Source organism: Entelurus aequoreus, linkage group LG07 (assembly GCF_033978785.1).
Source record: "Entelurus aequoreus isolate RoL-2023_Sb linkage group LG07, RoL_Eaeq_v1.1, whole genome shotgun sequence".
Taxonomy (NCBI): Eukaryota; Metazoa; Chordata; class Actinopteri; order Syngnathiformes; family Syngnathidae; genus Entelurus; species Entelurus aequoreus.
Window position 1 is genome coordinate 42,715,389 of NC_084737.1, and position 18,486 is coordinate 42,733,874.

The 18,486-nt window shown below is 39.3% G+C and overlaps 1 protein-coding gene across 1 annotated transcript in view; it reads right to left on the reverse strand.

The window, feature by feature from the left end:
* Positions 1-502: 502 nt before the first annotated feature.
* The window catches only part of LOC133653893 (dynein axonemal heavy chain 12-like), a 46,550-nt gene continuing 28,566 nt past the window's right edge, over positions 503-18,486 (reverse strand). Inside the window, 27 exon segments of the mRNA XM_062053711.1 lie at positions 503-1,473; positions 1,637-1,704; positions 1,803-1,894; positions 2,026-2,163; positions 2,232-2,436; positions 2,510-2,613; positions 2,737-2,925; positions 2,994-3,227; positions 3,305-3,442; positions 3,529-3,669; positions 3,768-4,021; positions 4,097-4,392; positions 4,473-4,631; positions 4,714-4,854; positions 11,729-11,901; positions 11,985-12,177; positions 12,253-12,445; positions 12,525-12,739; positions 14,164-14,309; positions 14,407-14,554; positions 14,628-14,869; positions 14,955-15,095; positions 16,341-16,430; positions 16,521-16,652; positions 16,728-16,904; positions 17,000-17,080; positions 17,565-17,727. Coding sequence (XP_061909695.1) covers positions 1,283-1,473; positions 1,637-1,704; positions 1,803-1,894; positions 2,026-2,163; positions 2,232-2,436; positions 2,510-2,613; positions 2,737-2,925; positions 2,994-3,227; positions 3,305-3,442; positions 3,529-3,669; positions 3,768-4,021; positions 4,097-4,392; positions 4,473-4,631; positions 4,714-4,854; positions 11,729-11,901; positions 11,985-12,177; positions 12,253-12,445; positions 12,525-12,739; positions 14,164-14,309; positions 14,407-14,554; positions 14,628-14,869; positions 14,955-15,095; positions 16,341-16,430; positions 16,521-16,652; positions 16,728-16,904; positions 17,000-17,080; positions 17,565-17,727 — 4,444 coding nt within the window. The 3' untranslated portion in view covers positions 503-1,282.

Consider the following 18,486-nt stretch of genomic DNA (forward strand, 5'->3'; position numbering starts at 1 on the left):
CTGTTCAGTACAATGTGTTGAATTTAATATTAATGTGTATTTAAAGACATTTAAATTGTGAAAAATAAAAATCTATATAGTCATATTTAAAAAAAATATTCAAAACATTTGCCAAATAATTCACGACCCACCTGTAGTACTTTCGCAGACCCCTAGAACTTAGAATTTCTGGACCCTCTGTTGAAGACCTCTGATCCAAAGAATCCACTGGTGTAAATAGGAGTGTGAATGGTTGTTTGTCTAAAAGTGGTTGTGACTGACTGGTGATCAGTCCAGGGCAGTGTTTGTAATAACAGCTTTATTAAAAAACTTTTACTAGTAACGAATAATCTAATTACTTTTAGGTCCGATACTACGCCGTTAGCGATAGATTGATGTAATGGGGCACGTTACTTTTAATGTTGTTTTATTTATGTCAACAAGACAGCGTCATAAGTGCAGCATGTTCAATGCAGAAAATATCTATTTACGAATGAAAGCAACAAGCAGCATCGCACTAAAATGAACTTGATGTCAAATAGGAAGAGGCACCATCATAATGCGACACAGCAGACAACATATGCACACATACACGATTGGAATAATGAAAAATAAATCAATGATTGAAGTGACAAACTTGCCATCCATACAATACACCGTTTGTTGACAAGAAAATATAACAGCCATCGAAGCACATTTAATCTGTTTAATAACCAGAGGTAACACAACCCAATGAAAAGATTTTTAAAAATCTGGCATCAGAGCGGACACACTGCCGCTGCAAACACAGCTTTATATTGATTGGTTGATTGAAAGTTGTATTAGTAGATTGCACAGTACAGTACATATTCCATACAATTGACCACTAAATGGTAACACCCGAATACGTTTTTCAACTTGTTTAAGTCGGGGTCCACTTTAATCAATTCATGGTAAGCTCCATTGAAACCCTCGATGACGTCACACGTCACTTGGCAACGGGGCCCACCTTTTATAAGCAAAGACACATGCACAACTTTCAACTGCAAATGCCAGATAGTTGTTTTTTTTAGTGATATATTAATTACTTTCCCTAGTAATTAATTACATTTATTTAATTGTAATTCCGTTAGTAATTAAATTATTTTTTTGGTAAAGAAACAAGTAACTATAATTAATTACTTTTAAAAGTAATTTTCAAAACACTGGTCCAGGGTCTATCCCGCCTCTTGTTAAACGTGAGCTGGGATAGGCTCTAGCTTGTGCATAGCCAAAATTATGAAAAGTGGTATAGAAAACAGATGCTGGATGGCCAGTGACACAATCAGTCATCAAGCTGACAGAGTAGCGCCACACCACGCTTGATCCAGTGTTGAGGGCGCTTGGTGGTGGGCAACATCAATGGAATGACAAAATTGGTGGAATGTCCTGTCGTGGAGAGGTTTCCCCTCCTTTCGCTGGTCTTGTAGAGAGGAGAAAGATAGCGACCGTCTGATTCCTCTGGAATGTCTTTAGCTGCATGGTGGAAAAAATAAGACAAAGTAAATAAAATAAGGGAAAACACAGTATTAGTAAGAACTAGCATTAAGTTCAGTGAAATGAAAACTGAAAATTGTGTACTGTGGCTATATAAAAAAAAACAGTATAATGCCAGTAAATATTTTACATGCATACTTACTTGGTTTTATCCAGATAATGGGCATCGACACAAATAGGATTTTGGGACATTGCTCGGCTAAAGCTCCACTGATGATAGAAACAATACAATATATTTTTTATGAGGATTCACATCAGGTCATCTTGCACTTCAAGGAAGAATGAGAACCTGGTGTGGACAACAGTACCTCTCTTTGTCCCATCGAGCTCCATCAAGAAACAATCCATTAATGTAGACTCCATCTTCAGGAGGCATGTCTGAATCATTTATTGGAAGAACCTGTATGACAAAATGACAACATCACACATGGAATGGCTAAACAAGTCCTGTCAAGTAGAGGAAATCTATGAGCCATTATGTTGATAACTAAGTGACTACCAGTGTCAGAGATTAAAAGTATGTGTATTGACCTCAAAGTCAAAGCCCAGCTCGTCAATCGGAATGTTATATTTCCTGGCATAGTTCTGTGTAGCCCCGGTTAAGAAGGCCTGGGTGAAGAAGAAGCCTGGCAGCCAGAACACACTGGGTTTACCAGAGTTATACCAATCCTATAAACACAGAGAATTCAAGTAAAACTCTAGACAGGATATCTTAGTATTTTTTAATTGTGACTCACTCGCAAAAACTTGAGCCTTGTCAAAAAGTCGTTAACGTAGCTGCCCAGAGGCTTGAGGCTCGGGTATGAGCGTTTGGCCCATTTTTCTGGGACTTTGCCCACTATTAAACTATTTGCAATTCCCTCCAGCTCTGCATCCATCACCACTAAACCCTGGAGGGCCTTCAGCAAATTCTGAAGACTGACACGGATCGCACCACACAGCCTGGAAAGGGAAAAAGTAAAACAGTCAGAATAGTTACTTGCAGTAGTTCTGTAAAAAGTGTTTATGTTCATACGTGTTGTAGCGCTCCATTTCTTGGACAAGCACAGTGTTCATACTCTCCTTGTAAAGGACTGGGTACTTCAAGAGAGCTGCTTCAAGGTCAAAATAATTTGGAAGCTGGTGAAAAGAAAGAAATGCAACAACACAGTTCATTTAAGGATAACAGAAGAAGTTTATTGTCTCTTCAGGTTGTTAAAACTCTTGTAAGGTAAGCACATGAAAATATATATTCGTTCATACCTTAGTGAGAACATCATTGGCAATGTCATACAGTGCGTTGTCACTCCCAGAGCCACCCCCTCCTTTAGAGCCCCCTCCTTGAGTGAGCAGCAGTGAATCAAACAGCAGCTTGGTCCCCTGCAGATCCTTAGAAATGTCCACATTTTCATTCATCCCAAATATTTCTGGGTGCTGGCTGACTGGAAGCTCCTGATACATAGAAAAGGTATTCAAGTTTGGTTGAAAAGTTTAATGAACATGTGTGATTGAATATTTACCTTGATAAAACGCAAGTATTCTCCATAGGTCGATTTGGGAGGTGCAACATAGTCACCACTCGGTGAGAAAGGATAAGAGGGTTTATCCACCACATCCTTGTTGTAGAAGTCAGCCAACATTGTGTTCAGGAGGCGCCGATCCCAGTTGTCTGTCACACGGCCTCCATAGTTGCATTCTCCGGTCAGATAAGTTATGGCCTCGAAGGGCACCTCATCATATTCGTTGATAAACAACTACACAGGAGGATACATTACATGCATTTAGATGTGTGTTATGGTTGCATTCTTATCACTGGGCGTCAAATTATTACCTGTAGCTGTCTGATACTTATGTGAAGGTCAGTTTCATTGAAGCCGTAAGGAATATTCCAGCCTAGTGGACCAAACTTCCTCCTCTCCTGAATAAGCGCATGGAAGAAGCACAGCCCATAAAGGAGCTTTTCCCAAATCTATACGAGAATACAGAGTTAGCCAAAGTAAAGGGACATGGATGTAATATGTGACAAGGAACTTCTCAACAGTGCAACAAACTCACTAGTTCCTTATTAGGACAGTTGTTAAAAAATGTTTGGTCACAGACAGGATCTGACATGTACGACTGCAGTATGTTTAGTCGAAGCCCCGTCGGAGGTTCATTTGTCATTTTCACTCCATTTTGCAGTACGATCACTGGAAACTGGTAAAAGAGGGAACAATAAATAAAACAGCTCTTGGCCCAGAACTAAACTCAATAACACAGTTGGCCATGCTCAGAAACATCCTCTTGTTCTTCACCTTTGGCGAAGGGTAGCTAGTGAGCCAAAGTCTGAAGTCTGGGTGGCATGTCGCAGGACTAAAGTCCTCACAGATCTTTTCCAGGGTGGACATCCAGGACACTGCCAGGTGACAATTCTGCAAACACACCCATGTCCCATCCTGCATAGCTGTGGATATCATTTTGGAAGCAATGGGTCCTTGGCCCTGCCCCAGAGAAATAGACTGGAACTTGCTACCAGCCATGTCCTTGTCACCTGCAAACTTCAGTAAGCCTGTGAAGGATTAGTGTCTCGTGAATTGTAGTGTCAGCATGGCATGAAGTTTCAGAAGAAACCCACAGAACTTACTCGCCATGGGATCAGCACCAGGAGAAAGCACAAACACCAGTGGGATGGTGGAGTTGGAGTCCAGATAGCTCTTACTTAAGTCAAAGGGAGGGGGCTGAACAAAATTTTTCCCAAGTTTAGTTATGACGAATTTGTTTACAGCTGGCACAATCTTATCTGGCCTGAGACAGCGGATGATGATCATCTTCTGCAGTTCATTAAGTTTATCACACCAAGGTGCAGGCACTGGAGTGTTGCTAGGCTCTTTGCTGTCAAAAATTGGCTTGAAAAGTTCTGGACCCTCAATGAAAGCATTTCTGTGAAATGAATACATTTGAGGTAGAATAAGTTGTGCAGCAGGAACAAGCAAACAGAACACTTTGGTAAAGTTGTTTACTTAATTCCTTTTAAAGCAGGAAGCTCGTTGGCTCGGCAAATCTCATCCCAGCTCTTGTCCTGCAACCAGCTTGGATCGGGATTAGCAATGGTATTCTGCAGACCCACGCCTCCCGTCATCAAAAAGATTAAGTCAGTGTACTCAATCTCCTGTTTTTCCCTGATGGAAATGTTTTTTGTCTTATTATTATTAGAACAACGATCCAAAAGTAACCATTTACTATTCCACAAACGATACTCACAGAAGTAGATTGCAGCAGAGGAGAAAGGAGAAGAGGAGTTTGTCCTTCTCAAACAGTGATCGACACACGTTGCAGAATAAGTTATAAGTGAAGTAATCAATCAAGTACATGAGTCTCTTTTCCAGGATCTTGGACTTTTTACTGATTGGAAAAGGAGACGCTTCTTAATGCAATACAGCCCTGTTAAGTTTTGCTTTAGCCTTAAAGATAAACATTCAACATTTTATAAAAACTTTAATTGATATAAAAAGTATAGAGTGTCTTCCTGTTATTTTAATTATGCAGTAAAAGTCCAAGGCATCGGAGTAACGTATACCCCTAAAAGTTGTGTTTCATAAAAACATGAAGATACAGTGAAACCTCAATTCACAAACTATTGGGATACTCTAGCCTTTAAATAGACCCATTTTTAAACCAGTTGATCTGCGCCCTGACGTGTCTACATGCAAGAGGATCCCCTGTTTGCCCCACTATGGACTGGACTGTCACATTATTAACTGTATCCACTTGAAATCCATTGTACCGGTCACCCGGGGGGTCCCCCACATCTGCGGTCCCTTCCAAAGTTTCTCGTTGTTTCCATTGGGTTTAGTTTTTTTCTTGCCCTGATGTGGGATCTGAGCCGAGGATGTCGTTGTGGCTTGTGCAGCCATTTGAGGCATTTGTGATTAAGAGCTATATAAGTAAATTTTGAATGATTGATTGAATATTGGTATGTAAGATTTATCAATTTCTTGGTTTAATTCCTATCTTACTGACAGGATGCAGTCTGTCTCCTATAACAATATGACCTTTGAGTATGTTTAGGTAACGTTCCACAGGGTTCGGTTCTTGGCCCTGAACTTTTTCGTTGGACCTGTACCTGTACATGCACAATGACAATAAAGATCATTCATTCAACTTTTCAGCATCTGCATGCTGCCGCAATGTGACATTGTACGCGAATACGGAATTGCAGGCGTATATCTAACTTGGCTGCACTCTTCAGCCATGAGGAAAATCCTGTGTTTAACCAAGTGCTTCCTCAGATTGGAAATATTCCAGCCACTTGCCTTGATTTTTATGTCACAAATATTGCAGAGAGCGCAATCTGCCTCTGCATCACATTTGGAAAATACGAGCCACACTTTGAGCGTATAACTAAGAGCATTTCCGCTTCGAAATCGCCTGTTTTTCTCTCAAGTGCTATCAAGTACTGGCCACTCGCAAGTGCTAATTCAAACAGACGTGATAGCACGCGCTGGATCTTACGTGAATCGGTGACCGGTAGAACCGGCTGGTTTCAGTCGGTGCCAAAAAAGTACCGGATTTGGTGTCCACCCCTATTGACAAAGCATGATCGTAATGTAAGACATTTTTATTTTGTAAATGTAGTTAAACCAGATGTATAGCATAGCACTTTTATTTTGAAGCCGGAAAAGTGTGTGATTGGTTTGAGAAAGTGTCTTGACATGTATTGATTTTGGATTGAGTGCAATAAAAAAGTCGCTTTTTTACTTCCTGCCGACCGTCTTTCATTTCTTTTGAGCTTTTATGTCACCTTACTTACTAAATCAGTCTCAGTAACAATCTAAATGTTATGTTATCACTGCACCTTAACCGTAATCTGAACACGAAAGTGAAGCACCTCTGAACGATGCGCACAGCAGCCAGTTGCTGCACGGATGTCACCTCTTCTCATAGCAAAAAAGAGTCCTTTTGTGTCGGGAGAATAACTTGACATGGCTTTGAACATGATACAATATTTCCATAAGGTCGCCTTTCCTTTGTTCATTTCTGCTTGCTTGAGGCTCATCAGTGGCAAGTGAACTGCAGCCAAGTTCCTCCTGCTACGGCACGGCCCAAGGGTCAAAAAGGACGCATGTGCATTAATCACCCGTTAAAAAAATGTGTGCTGTTATTGAAATTTGTAGTTAGGGCATTATTATCGCGTTAACTTTGACAGCCATATATATATATATATATATATATATATATATATATATATATATATATATATATATATATATATATGTATATATATATATATATATATATATATATATATATATATATATATATATATATATATATATATATATATATATATATATATATATATATATATATATATATATGCTTTCAGGCAGGTTACAGGTGCAGATTGTATTATATGCAGAGATGGGTAGAGTGCCCCAAAAATTGACTCAAGTAAGAGTAACGTTACTTTAGAATAATATGACTCAAGTAAAAGTAAAAAGTACTTATGAAAATAATTACTTAAGAGTAAGTTATTTTTCTGTGAAAAAACTACTCAAGTATTGAGTGACTTGTGAGTAACTTTTATTAATTTATTTAGTGCGTGCGTGCATGTAAAACATGTGTGTGTAAAACATAAAATTAATTTACAATTTATTTTAACATGTTTTCTCTAACTAGAAGAAAAATTCCTGTAAGCTGAAATGTGAACATTTCTACTATTTCTATGAGAGAACATGATATAAATGTTATTTTTACTAGCTTAAAAGTAATCATTGAAGATGTTTTTGCTGCCTTGTCTGACGTCACCAGTGTTGGGTTAGTTACTGAAAAACAGTAACTAGTTACAGTTACTAGTTACTTTATTTCAAAAGTAACTCAGTTACTTACACCAAAAAGTAATGTGTTACTGTGAAAAGTAACTATTTAGTTACTTCTTTTTTTCTTCTTTTTTTTTTAAGGCTCCCATTAATGCCCTTTTAGCCTTCATTTCAGTACTGTTATTGCACTGGAGAATAATACAATTTGTTGATCAACTTGACATGCATTTGCATCACTGAACTCAGAAAGCAATGTGGTCTACATACAACACACAAAGACAAAGATATGTTTCAAAGGGCCAATTTATTTCAGGCCAGAAAAAATTGACAAAACTATTTTAAATAGCTGCAACATAACATACATAAGTAACAAACAGCATAATAACAGCATAGCTGTAAACCTGGCTTCACCCAAGGAAGGCACACATGACTTACACAAAGCGTAACCAGGCATTTTTTTTCTCTCAAGGAATTCGGAAATAAAACCATGTATTCAGGAGATCAACACTGTACTGAAGCCCAGCACACTCTACACATTTCCCCAGTTTTAGTTTAGAGATAAGGAAAGATTGCCCTGGCCCACTAGAATGGCTCTATCAATGTTGTCCTGGCTAGCAGTCCCTCCGTTAAAATCCTTAAGTGGAGCTGAAGTGGCATCGGAGTCTGTGTCTCTCTTTACTAGCTTCGTCGAAGCATGTTGCTTTTGTAGCTGTTTCAGCAGATTTAAATTGCTGTTTTGGGCAGTATTCCCGGGCGCGGTCACTGCTACTGCTCACTGCTCCCCTCACCTCCCAGGGGGTGATCAAGGGTGATGGGTCGAATGCAGAGAATAATTTTGCCACACCTAGTGTGTGTGTGACAATCATTGGCACTTAAACTTTAACTTTAAGTAGATGGGATCTTTGATCCAAGACTCAACTTACATTTAACTAAAATGTTATTTTCTTTGTGCTCGACAAAAGAAAAGTAGTGAGAATGTCTCCATGTTAAGAAACTCGACTTCTGGCTTCGCCATGATGTCTTCTTAGTTGTTATGAGAGTAGCGTATGTGTGTGTGTGTGTGTGTGGCCCTTTAAGATATGACAGCATGTGAGGTGAGTGACGTCAGTTAGTGAGTGGGCGAGAGAGGTAAGGGAGCGGCAACAGTGAGTGCATGCAGGTGCTCTAGCTTGGTGGATGGCTGCGTGCAAGACACCAATAAAGTCACAAAGTTGCGACAAACCACCGGCCTCGTCATTCACCCTTGAGTCCAGGGCTGTAAAGACCCACTGCCGGGTAAAGTAAAGGTTGTTAGCCCCAAAGTACATAGGCCCTGGAGGAACGTGCGCTCCTCGACTACGGTCTGGGAGCCCCCGCCCCGGAGGAACGTGCGCTCCTCGACTACAGTCTGGGAGCCTCGCCCCACCCACACAAAGCACGCCTTTACTTTTCCTTGTGACACAGAAGGACGACAACACAGCGCTCCAATAAAACACACTCAGATCTTCTGTTTCTAGCCGATACTACATAAAAAATAAGGTAAAATAACGCAGTAACGCATCATGTAGTACCGTATTTTTCGGACTATAAGTCGCTCCGGAGTATACGTCGCACCGGCCGAAAATGCACAATAAAGAAGAAAAAAAACATATATACGTCGCACTGGAGTATAAGTCGCATTTTGGGGGGAAATTTATTTGATAAAATCCAACACCAAGAATAGACATTTGAAAGGCAATTTAAAATATATAAAGAATAGTGAACAACAGGCTGAATAATTGTACGTTATATGACGCACAAATAACCAACTGAGAATGTACCGTAACATATTATGGTAAGAGTCATTCAAATAACTATAACATATACAACATGCTATACGTTTACCAAACAAAACAATCTGTCACTCCCGATCGCTAAATAACATGAAATCTTCCTCCCCGGTGTCGCTCCTGGTATGCCCCGCTAGCGTCCATTCTTTCTGCTGCCCTATCGCCGTTTTCTGGTGCATATTTCACTACGTCCAGCTTGTAATCTGCAGTATATGATTTCCTTTTCGGTGCCATTTTTGTTCAGTCCTTCTCAGTTTTTATAAGTTACCGCCAACGTTGATGTGATCCATTTTAATAGCTCCGGCAGTAGCGTATAGCATATAGCAGTTAGCATTCCAAAACCCACAATGCACTTCTGCCATGACCCGCCCCCGCCGAATTCTTATTGGTTGGCGTGTGAGTGACGATTGCTGACGTGTGTGCGTGACAATGGCTGCCATTTGCTCCGTCGCTGACGCGAATGAGATAAATAATATTATTTGATATTTTACGATAATGTGTTAATAATTTCACACATAAGTCGCTCCCGAGTATACGTCGCACCCACGGCCAAACTATGAAAAAAACTGCGACTTATGGTCCGAAAAATAAGGTAACTATATAAAATATAAAAAATAACGCGTTAGATTACTAGTTACCGCCGAAAATAACGCGTTAGTCCCAACACTGGACGTCACGTACTGAGTTTTTACAGTCAGTACGTTTCAATGTACTAAATTAGTCTGATTTGTCAAACAATTAAGTTTATTCTATTTTCACAGCTTAATGAGAAGTTCTAGTTTCCATGCTCTTATCTCCAATGTGACTACTGGCCCTGCGCAGTGTGCCTCTCGTACACTAGAAGGCGATCAGCTTATTTAGCTATGTTATTGTAAATACAGTAGAAAAATATAATGCTACATGCTAATAAACCTGCGCTAGTAACTTTCAAGGTAGGGATCCAACAGATAATTACAACTTTCCACTGCCATTTAGTGTTGTTCTTAATGTTTTAATGTGTTTAGATGATACTTGTGGCTATTAAGATCACCAGAGACATACAAAAAGATCGCTTTTTTAGTAAACTGTTTTAGGTTTCTGTTCAGCAGTTCTTTGTCACGTAATTAAAGTGTCTTCTTTGGGAACAATCTGATACTTATAAGTAGGTCTCTATTTGATCATAAACATTAAAAATACCGACCTATTTCAGCCTCCTATAGCTGTACTTTGTGCTTGTTTGATTGGTGAAATGGGATCAAGCGTCACTATTGCTTATGTTGGATTGGCGAAACAAGTCGTGACAGTGCCTGCCGAAAGCAGGGTCGCTGACATATGAATACATCTTTGCAAGCCTTAATCAGTAATTATAAATAACTGTCATATAAATACATGTAACGATCGGAATGAAACTCAATGTAACAGAGTAAAAGGAGTGTTTATTTTTCTCACAAATACTCAAGTAAAAGTAAAAAAAGTATATTAAAAAATAAAAGTATGTTACATTAAAACTAACTACTCTGAAAAAAACAATTTATACAAAAAGTTACTGAAGTAAACGTAACAAAGTAAATGTTGTATTGCACGCTCACAAATCTGGATGCGCTCGCTCAAATTGTACACGGCAGAAGTGTTGCAAAAGTAACGTATAAGTAGACAGCCCATCGAGAGTTCTTTCTTATTAGGGACGGACAGAAAACTTAAAACACACGTACGTGGGTCTAAAACACACATACCAAGATCTGATTACACAAACTCGGATTGATATATGGACACACAAATGAATACACACACACTTGAATTGGATTACACGTTCACAGATTGAGATATGTTTGCAAATAGTTTTGCTACGATAACATTTCCATACTTCAGGTTGCTCGACAACCACTGAGCTAGAATTTTAGCTACGTGGTAAGCCGCCGGCTTGCGACGCTTTAATTTTGGGGATTTTATCAGCAAAGAGGGCTTTAATTTCTCTTTGGAGAATGAATAAAGTATCTGTCTGTCTATCTATCTATCTTTCTTCCGGTGCAAGTCTTTAATTGTGACGAGACGTAAAAAGCTGCCACAGCGGACCTTTATTACAGTGAAAGAGAAGGTACTACTTGGACACAAGCCAATGAAGGATTGCCTTACACTGCTAGTTTGTGCTCATGCTCGCGGAGACCACGTGAAGCCACTACTCATTTATAACTCCGAAACTCCCAGAGTGTTTAACATCGCCACACAAATTCCCAGACACGAGGTAAAATGATTTTCCGTTTTTGGTTTTGGAGCGCACCAACAAGACTTTTGTGGTTTGCGTGCGTGTTCAGTGTTGACAGTTGAGCTAGCTGTAATAGTTTTCTGTTGTTTGGAGAAAGAACACACTGTTGAGCTTTTACCACAAAGTTATGTTAGGATATATATACATTATATTTTCTTTAAAGTGTGAAGGACCATTATTCATGTTTACATTGATTTTTATGGGGAACTCTGCTTCTCTATACAAATGTTTAGGTTGGCGAACCATGTTGAAGAACCAATTGAGTTTGTAGATCGAGGTTCCACTGTATATAGCAGTACATGATAGTGTAGAATTTACAATTTAAAACTGTCATATCAAGTTTTCTATGTGTTCTTCAGGCTAGCCATTTTGTGATTTACAAAGTAAACTTCATGTACTTCACTCACCTGTCTTGGATAGAGTGCGTATACAGGTTGACAAACCAGGTGAGCGAGTACTGATACATTGGGTCGATGTTGGTCAGGTCAGCAATGGTGAAGAACAAGACGGTGGAGTGCTTGGCAATGGATCTGTAAAACTCTCTCGACTCTGCTATCTTAATCTCAGTCTCTTCTGCAATCTGGGAAATTAAATTCAATGTCAGAATGTGGTAGAAAAAACCCAAATCCTGTTTATTGAGCACATGCTTTAGTTAGCACATGCCTTTTGTTTCTTGGAAATCTCGTTGGACATGATCTTTGCAGAGTCTAAAATCTGAATAGCAGTCTCATCTTCCAAAATATTTCCCTCTGATGACGAAAGTGTCTCAAGGATCTTGTCCTCAATTTCCTTTAATTGCCTGTTATTTGCAGCTGACTGCAGAATTAGTGCATTCCTCTCCTCTTCCAGCTCGGGTCTGCAGAGCAGATGAAGCAGAAGAAAAGCTTGACTACAGAAAACAAACAAGTCAATAGACAAAAAGCTACAGTACCTTTCCTTTGCAACCACAATCCCCAGCAGTTGGTCCTCTAAACCTTCTGGGGTGATCATAAAATTGAGCAAAGAAACCTTGGTGGCCAGTTCAGGTAGATAATGAGGATTCCTCAGTTTAGTGGTGATGTAAAATCGGAAATCTTGGGAGTACTCAATCACACTTTCCCCCAGTTTTATGCATTCCACACCACCTAGTTGAAAAAAAGAATGATTATAATGTTTATATCCTGAGTTTGAAATATTTTGGCAGATGTGTTCCATTCTAGATACCTTGCTTGAAAGTTTGTTTGAGGAGTAGAGGTTCCAGTGATGGGTCCAACTCTTCTGGTACATTTTCTAGCAGCAAGGGGCTTCCAAATTGAATACAGTTTTCTAAAGTTCTCATGTAGTCATCATCCGTCAATTTGATAACATTCAACTTGTTTTCTTTTTCTGACTTCTTAACCCATTTGTTGGCCTGACCCTGAGGGTCAATCATCAGGGGCCTGAAAGTGCAGGAATAAATTAGGACAATCTTGGGATAAATAATTTTATTCTTTTTTGCGACTGGCTTTGGCTAGAGACGTTGACTATATCTATTATTGCTTTGATGTTTCTCCATATAAATAAGTTATTATTCTTATTAATATATCCAATCCAATCCAATCCACTTTATTTATATAGCACATTTACACAACAAGAATGTTTCCAAAGTGCTGCACAGCCATGTTAAAAACAATATTAAAAACGATATTAAAAACAATATTAAAAACAATATTATGCTACACCAATGACTGAATAAAAACAAAGAATAAATGAATAGAAAACCAATACAGAGACAATATAAAAAATAAATATGATTAAAAACGATTTTAAAGGGTAAAACCAATTAAAACAGTAAAATAGACATCAAAATGTATAACCCTAACCCTAACCACACAGGACAACAGAGGACAGAAGACCACACAACTCACGTAGTGTTAAAAGCCAAAGAATAAAAGTGGGTCTTAAGACGAGACTTAAAACACTCCACTGTGGGAGAAGTTTGAACATGGAGGGGCAGAGTGTTCCAGAGTTTAGGGCCGACCACAGAGAAGGCCCTGTCTCCCCTGGTTTTAAGTCTCGTCCTGGGCACCACGAGCTGGAGCTGGCTCTCGGACCTCAGAGCGCGCGCAGGAGTGTAAATTTGGATGAGGTCCGAGATATACTGAGGTGCCAGTCCATGTAAAGCTTTAAAAACAAACAGCAAGGATTTAAAATCAATTCTAAAATGAACAGGGAGCCAGTGCAAACTCCGAAGAATTGGGGTTATATGCTCACGTTTCCTGGCCCCTGTTAAAAGTCGTGCTGCCGCGTTCTGGACTAACTGCAACCGGGAGAGAGCTTTTTGGCTAATGCCAGCATAAAGTGAATTGCAGTAGTCCAGGCGACTTGAAATAAAAGCATGCACGACTTGTTCAAAAAGGTTAAAAGATAAAAATGGTTTTACCTTTGCTAAAAGACGATGATGATAAAAACACGATTTTAAAACGCCATTGACTTGTTTGTCAAATTTAAAATCGCTGTCTATAGTGACGCCAAGGCTGGTGACTTTGGGACGCACATAATTTTGCAATGGTCCCAAGTCAGTGAGGGCCGGACCAAAAACTGAAATTTCCGTTTTTACCTCATTCATTATTAAAAAATTCTGGGCTAACCAAGCCTTGACATCACATAGACAGTTGAGAAGGGGTGTATATCATCCGAAAAAACAATGCTTTTGTCATATTAAGAGTTTCAAACTAGGCTGTGGAAAACCTTCAAAGGCAATGATAACAAATTTGAAAAAAATAAATAACACTAACTATCTTTAGACTTTGAGGGAAAAAAAACCCTCACAAGAAAACTTTGTACAGAAACACTGTGTTGCTTTTCATGTAAAGGGTCTCACCATCGGCGGGAATTACTGGTAATGACACCATTGTCGATGGAGAAAGAGTCAGTGGGGAGACCAGCAATGTTCCACGCCCTAATCTTAATGGGATCTCCCAGGGTTTTACTCAGAGAGAAATCATCTGATGATGGTATTTTCCTGGACTAAACATGCCAGGGAGAATGAAAAGAAAGGTGAGGAGAATCCACAAAAAAAAAAAAAAAAATGATACTGATTGTCCATATTGATAAAGGATTTTACTTGACACAGCCTGATCCAGTTATTGGTGCAGTCCTGTCTGAAACTGGCAGTAAAAGCGCCCAGGTAGGCCATAACACCAGCAGAAATAAGGACGTCTCCAGTCAGGTTGTCATATGTGTTTTGCAAATCATCAGCAGCTTTCGACCATCTGAGAATCAAAAGTTTTTTCAGTGGTAAATATCATTCCTTGTGATTCTTGTAAAAGAACAATTAATTATCACCTTGTTTTTTCTCCACCCAGACCACCAATGAGTTTCTCAGCTCGCTCTAACTTCCTTTGACACAAATCTCTCTGGGCTTCCAGTTTGGCTTTCTCCTCTGTTTTTTCCTCAGACGTTCTTTTAAGGTCATCCAAACGGTCTTCAACCTCCTTCAGTTTGGCTCTCTTCTCTGTTAGCGTGGCCATGGCAGAAGCCAGGGTCTCCTGGGCCTCGGCTTGTTTGGCCTTTTTGGGAGCGACAATCTAAAAACACAAGTGAGAGTAACTGGAGTTACACATATATTTTTTACAAGAGCATAAGCAAAATAATTAAGTATCAATACCACACCTTCACCACCCTGTCATATGACTCCATTGCTTTGATCCACTTGCATAGGCCCTCTGCTGCCGAGGAGGCTTTTGCCACTTGAGCAGGATTAAAGTCAGGATTGGTTATGTACGTAGAACGGATTTTTTGGATAGCATCGTCCTGTAAAAAAGAAAGAAGGGTTATCTAGTTCAAGGATCCCAGATGTCCTTTATTTAGCGGAATTCCTCTATTCTTCTAGCCCAGTGATTTTCAAACTGTAATGGTTTACGGGCCCTATCTAGTGGTACTCCAAAGAATCACTGATTAAATATAGGGATGTTCCGATGCCAATACAGCACTTTTTGTAGGTATAGATTTCGGAGAGTATCTGTAACTAAATCTCTGATACCATACTATAATGCATTTTGTAAGAAACATTGGGTGCATGACCTAGATAGATCACACACAAGCCAATAAGTCTGTTAGCATGTTATTGTTGCTAAATGGAAATTAGTTCTTCACCTCTTTTTTCCCGGAAATGGAAGACCAAAACACTAATGGAGGACTGTGCTACCAAAGCAAACATCTTGACGGTGGTGTGGCAATTTTACAAACTCCAGCAGCCAACTAGTTGCACGGCAACATGCAAACTTTGCAATATATCTGTTTCTATACAAGCAACTTAATGAAGCTCTTGAAAGCCCGCCGTGTAGATGCACACAATAAAAGTTATTGCGGCTAAAGCTAACAAGGCGAGGCAAAAACAACAAACCCTAACAGATTAATTCCAGCGAAAAGACAAGTTTTCAGGAGAATCCAAAGTGGAGTCGGCGTTTGCGGCAAACTAATGGTATTCATAGTTTTGGATGATCAACCGCTCTCAGTGGTAAATAATGTGGAATTTCTACGCTTACCTGGTTGTAAATACATGACCGGAACAGCCTTTCCCAGCCTGTTCAAGACTGTTAGCGTACTCATCTCAAAATTACAAGGCGCAGACAGTCATCTCCTTAACAAGATATTTGGAGCAGTGGTGTCACGTCTTTATCAGTGATTATCTTAACAGCACATTGGGTTGATAAGAGATCCGTAGCATCTAATAGAAACCACTGGTAAGTTTTCTTGCATTTTTACATACAAACGTTTGTAATTTATATGCAGGAAATGCCTTACAAAGCATCTTAAAAGTGGTAAAATATCTTCAAATTCAGGGGGCATCCAAAAGGGCTCCCTTGACCTCCAGCTCATATTTTTCAATTCCTCTATATATTTTTTTTACCTTGCTGGGATCCCTGCATAGATGTAATTGTAACACTTTGTATCTGTCACACCTCCGTGAAAGCTGACTGGCAGAGTTGTGGGACGTTTTACATATGTTAAAGTTTTTACTTAATGCATTGAGAATGGTGATTTCCAAACACTCACAGCAATATTGTCTTTGTCATATTCTCTAAGATCGCGTAAAAAGTTCATATCACCCAATAGCTTCTTGCTCGGACACCAGTAGTCGAGAATCTTGGGAATAAAGAAAACAATTATCATTTTATTATTTTATGTTAAATTAATTGTAACGATCGTTTTAATATATTTTTTAGCAAAACTAACTTTTTTCCCAGACCCAGCAGGATCCGTAATCTTATCAGGTGTTTTTCCCATCATGACGCACACGGCTGACATCACTAGTTTCACTCCTGAGGGAGGGCTTTTCATGGACTTCACAACTGTGACGTCAGCAGGCTGCAATGAAAAAGATAGCTCACTCAAATGGCTATAATGCAAAGACATGCCAAGCTTTATTTTGAGGGTTCTCACCTTTAAGGTGTTCAAGGCCGCGGTTGCCTCCTCCAGGGCAGGAATGGCCTCAGCTAATTCACTGTCACACTCATCCTTTAGAGCTTGAGCCTCAGCAGCTTGGATAGCTGTGGCCTCCTCTTCCACACGCACAAGTTTACTTGTAACTTCCACCTCTGCGGACTCTACTGCAATCACCTGTTGGTCAATACACTGGGCTTAGTATATTCGTGCTGAGTTTTCAGGTTGTACTGCAGGTTGTTGTAAGTCAATGATTGCTGTGTTTACTGTACCTTCATCATCCTCTCATTTTCAATTTGGGCCTCTTTTAGTTTGGGCTGCAATTCTATCAGCTCCACTTTCATCTCACCAACCTTCAGAGGTGGAATGTGAAAATGTGTTCAACCAACTGAAAGTATCAGATTATTCCATCCATTTTCTACCGCTTGTCCCTTTTGGGGTCACGGGTGGTGCTGGAGCCTATCTCAGCTGCATTCGGGCGGAAGGCGGAGTACACCCTGGACAAGTCGCCACTTCATCGCAGGGCCAACACAGACAGACAGACAACATTCACACTCACATTCACACACTATGGCCAATTTATAGTGTTGCCAATCAACCTATCCCCAGATGCATGTCTTTGGAGGTGGGAGGAAGCCGGAGTACCCGGAGGGAACCCACGCAGTCACGGGGAGAACATGCAAACTCCACACAGAAAGATCCTGAGCCCGGGATTGAACTCAGGACTACTCAGGACCTTCGTATTGTGAGGCACATGCACTAACCCCTGTGCCACCGTGCTGCCCAGTATCAGATTTTTCAATTTGAAAAATTAACCAAGTCAAAGTGCTGTTTTACCTGAGATTCTGCAAATGCTAGTTTTGCCAGACCATTGGTGTATCTCTTTTTTGCCTTCATGACTGCGTCTCTTTTCTTAGTAAGGAGCTGGCTGAAAGCTGCCATCAACTCCAGATAGGATGTGGGAGTAACATAATTATGGCGACCAAGCTCAGTAAGGAATCTGGGAAAAAACAAGAGTGTGTTTGTACGATTACATTGAACGTTAGTTACATATGAACCTCCTAAAACGAAAATATTTACAAAATATACAAAACTTTTCAAAATGACACAAGCTGTAATTGTTTTGTGCATTTACATTTATGCATTTTTGTGCATAAATGTATGTCATGAAGGGTACCACTAATAATAAAGAGGAAAAGTGTGACGACTCGGGATGTATATCGAGTACCGGTATTTTTTGGTACCGGTTGCTTGGGTTGGTCCAGGAGAACTGGTCAGATACTGGACAAATGATATGGCTATACATACATACTGTATATATTGTATATATATATACACACATACATACATAAATACATATATATATATATATATATATATATATATATATATATATATATATATATATATATATATATATATATATATATATATATATATATATATATATATATATATATATATACATGCACAACTGATTAATATGTTTTTTTCTTTTATTCAAGACATGTATTTTAATGGTTACGCATTCTAAGACATTATCAATAGCAAATTACATGTTTTTTTTTTACCATTTTGTAGTTCAGGTTCTTCATCATGTTCAACACTAATCCTCCTCCGTTCTTGTTCGTTCTGTTGATGTAATTTAGTTCAGATCCTTCCAGATCAAAATCTATTGCTTCGTTATCATCAATATATGTTTCTGTTACAACAATCACTTTGAACTGTTTGTTGAATTGTTCTAAATTTTGCTTCATGT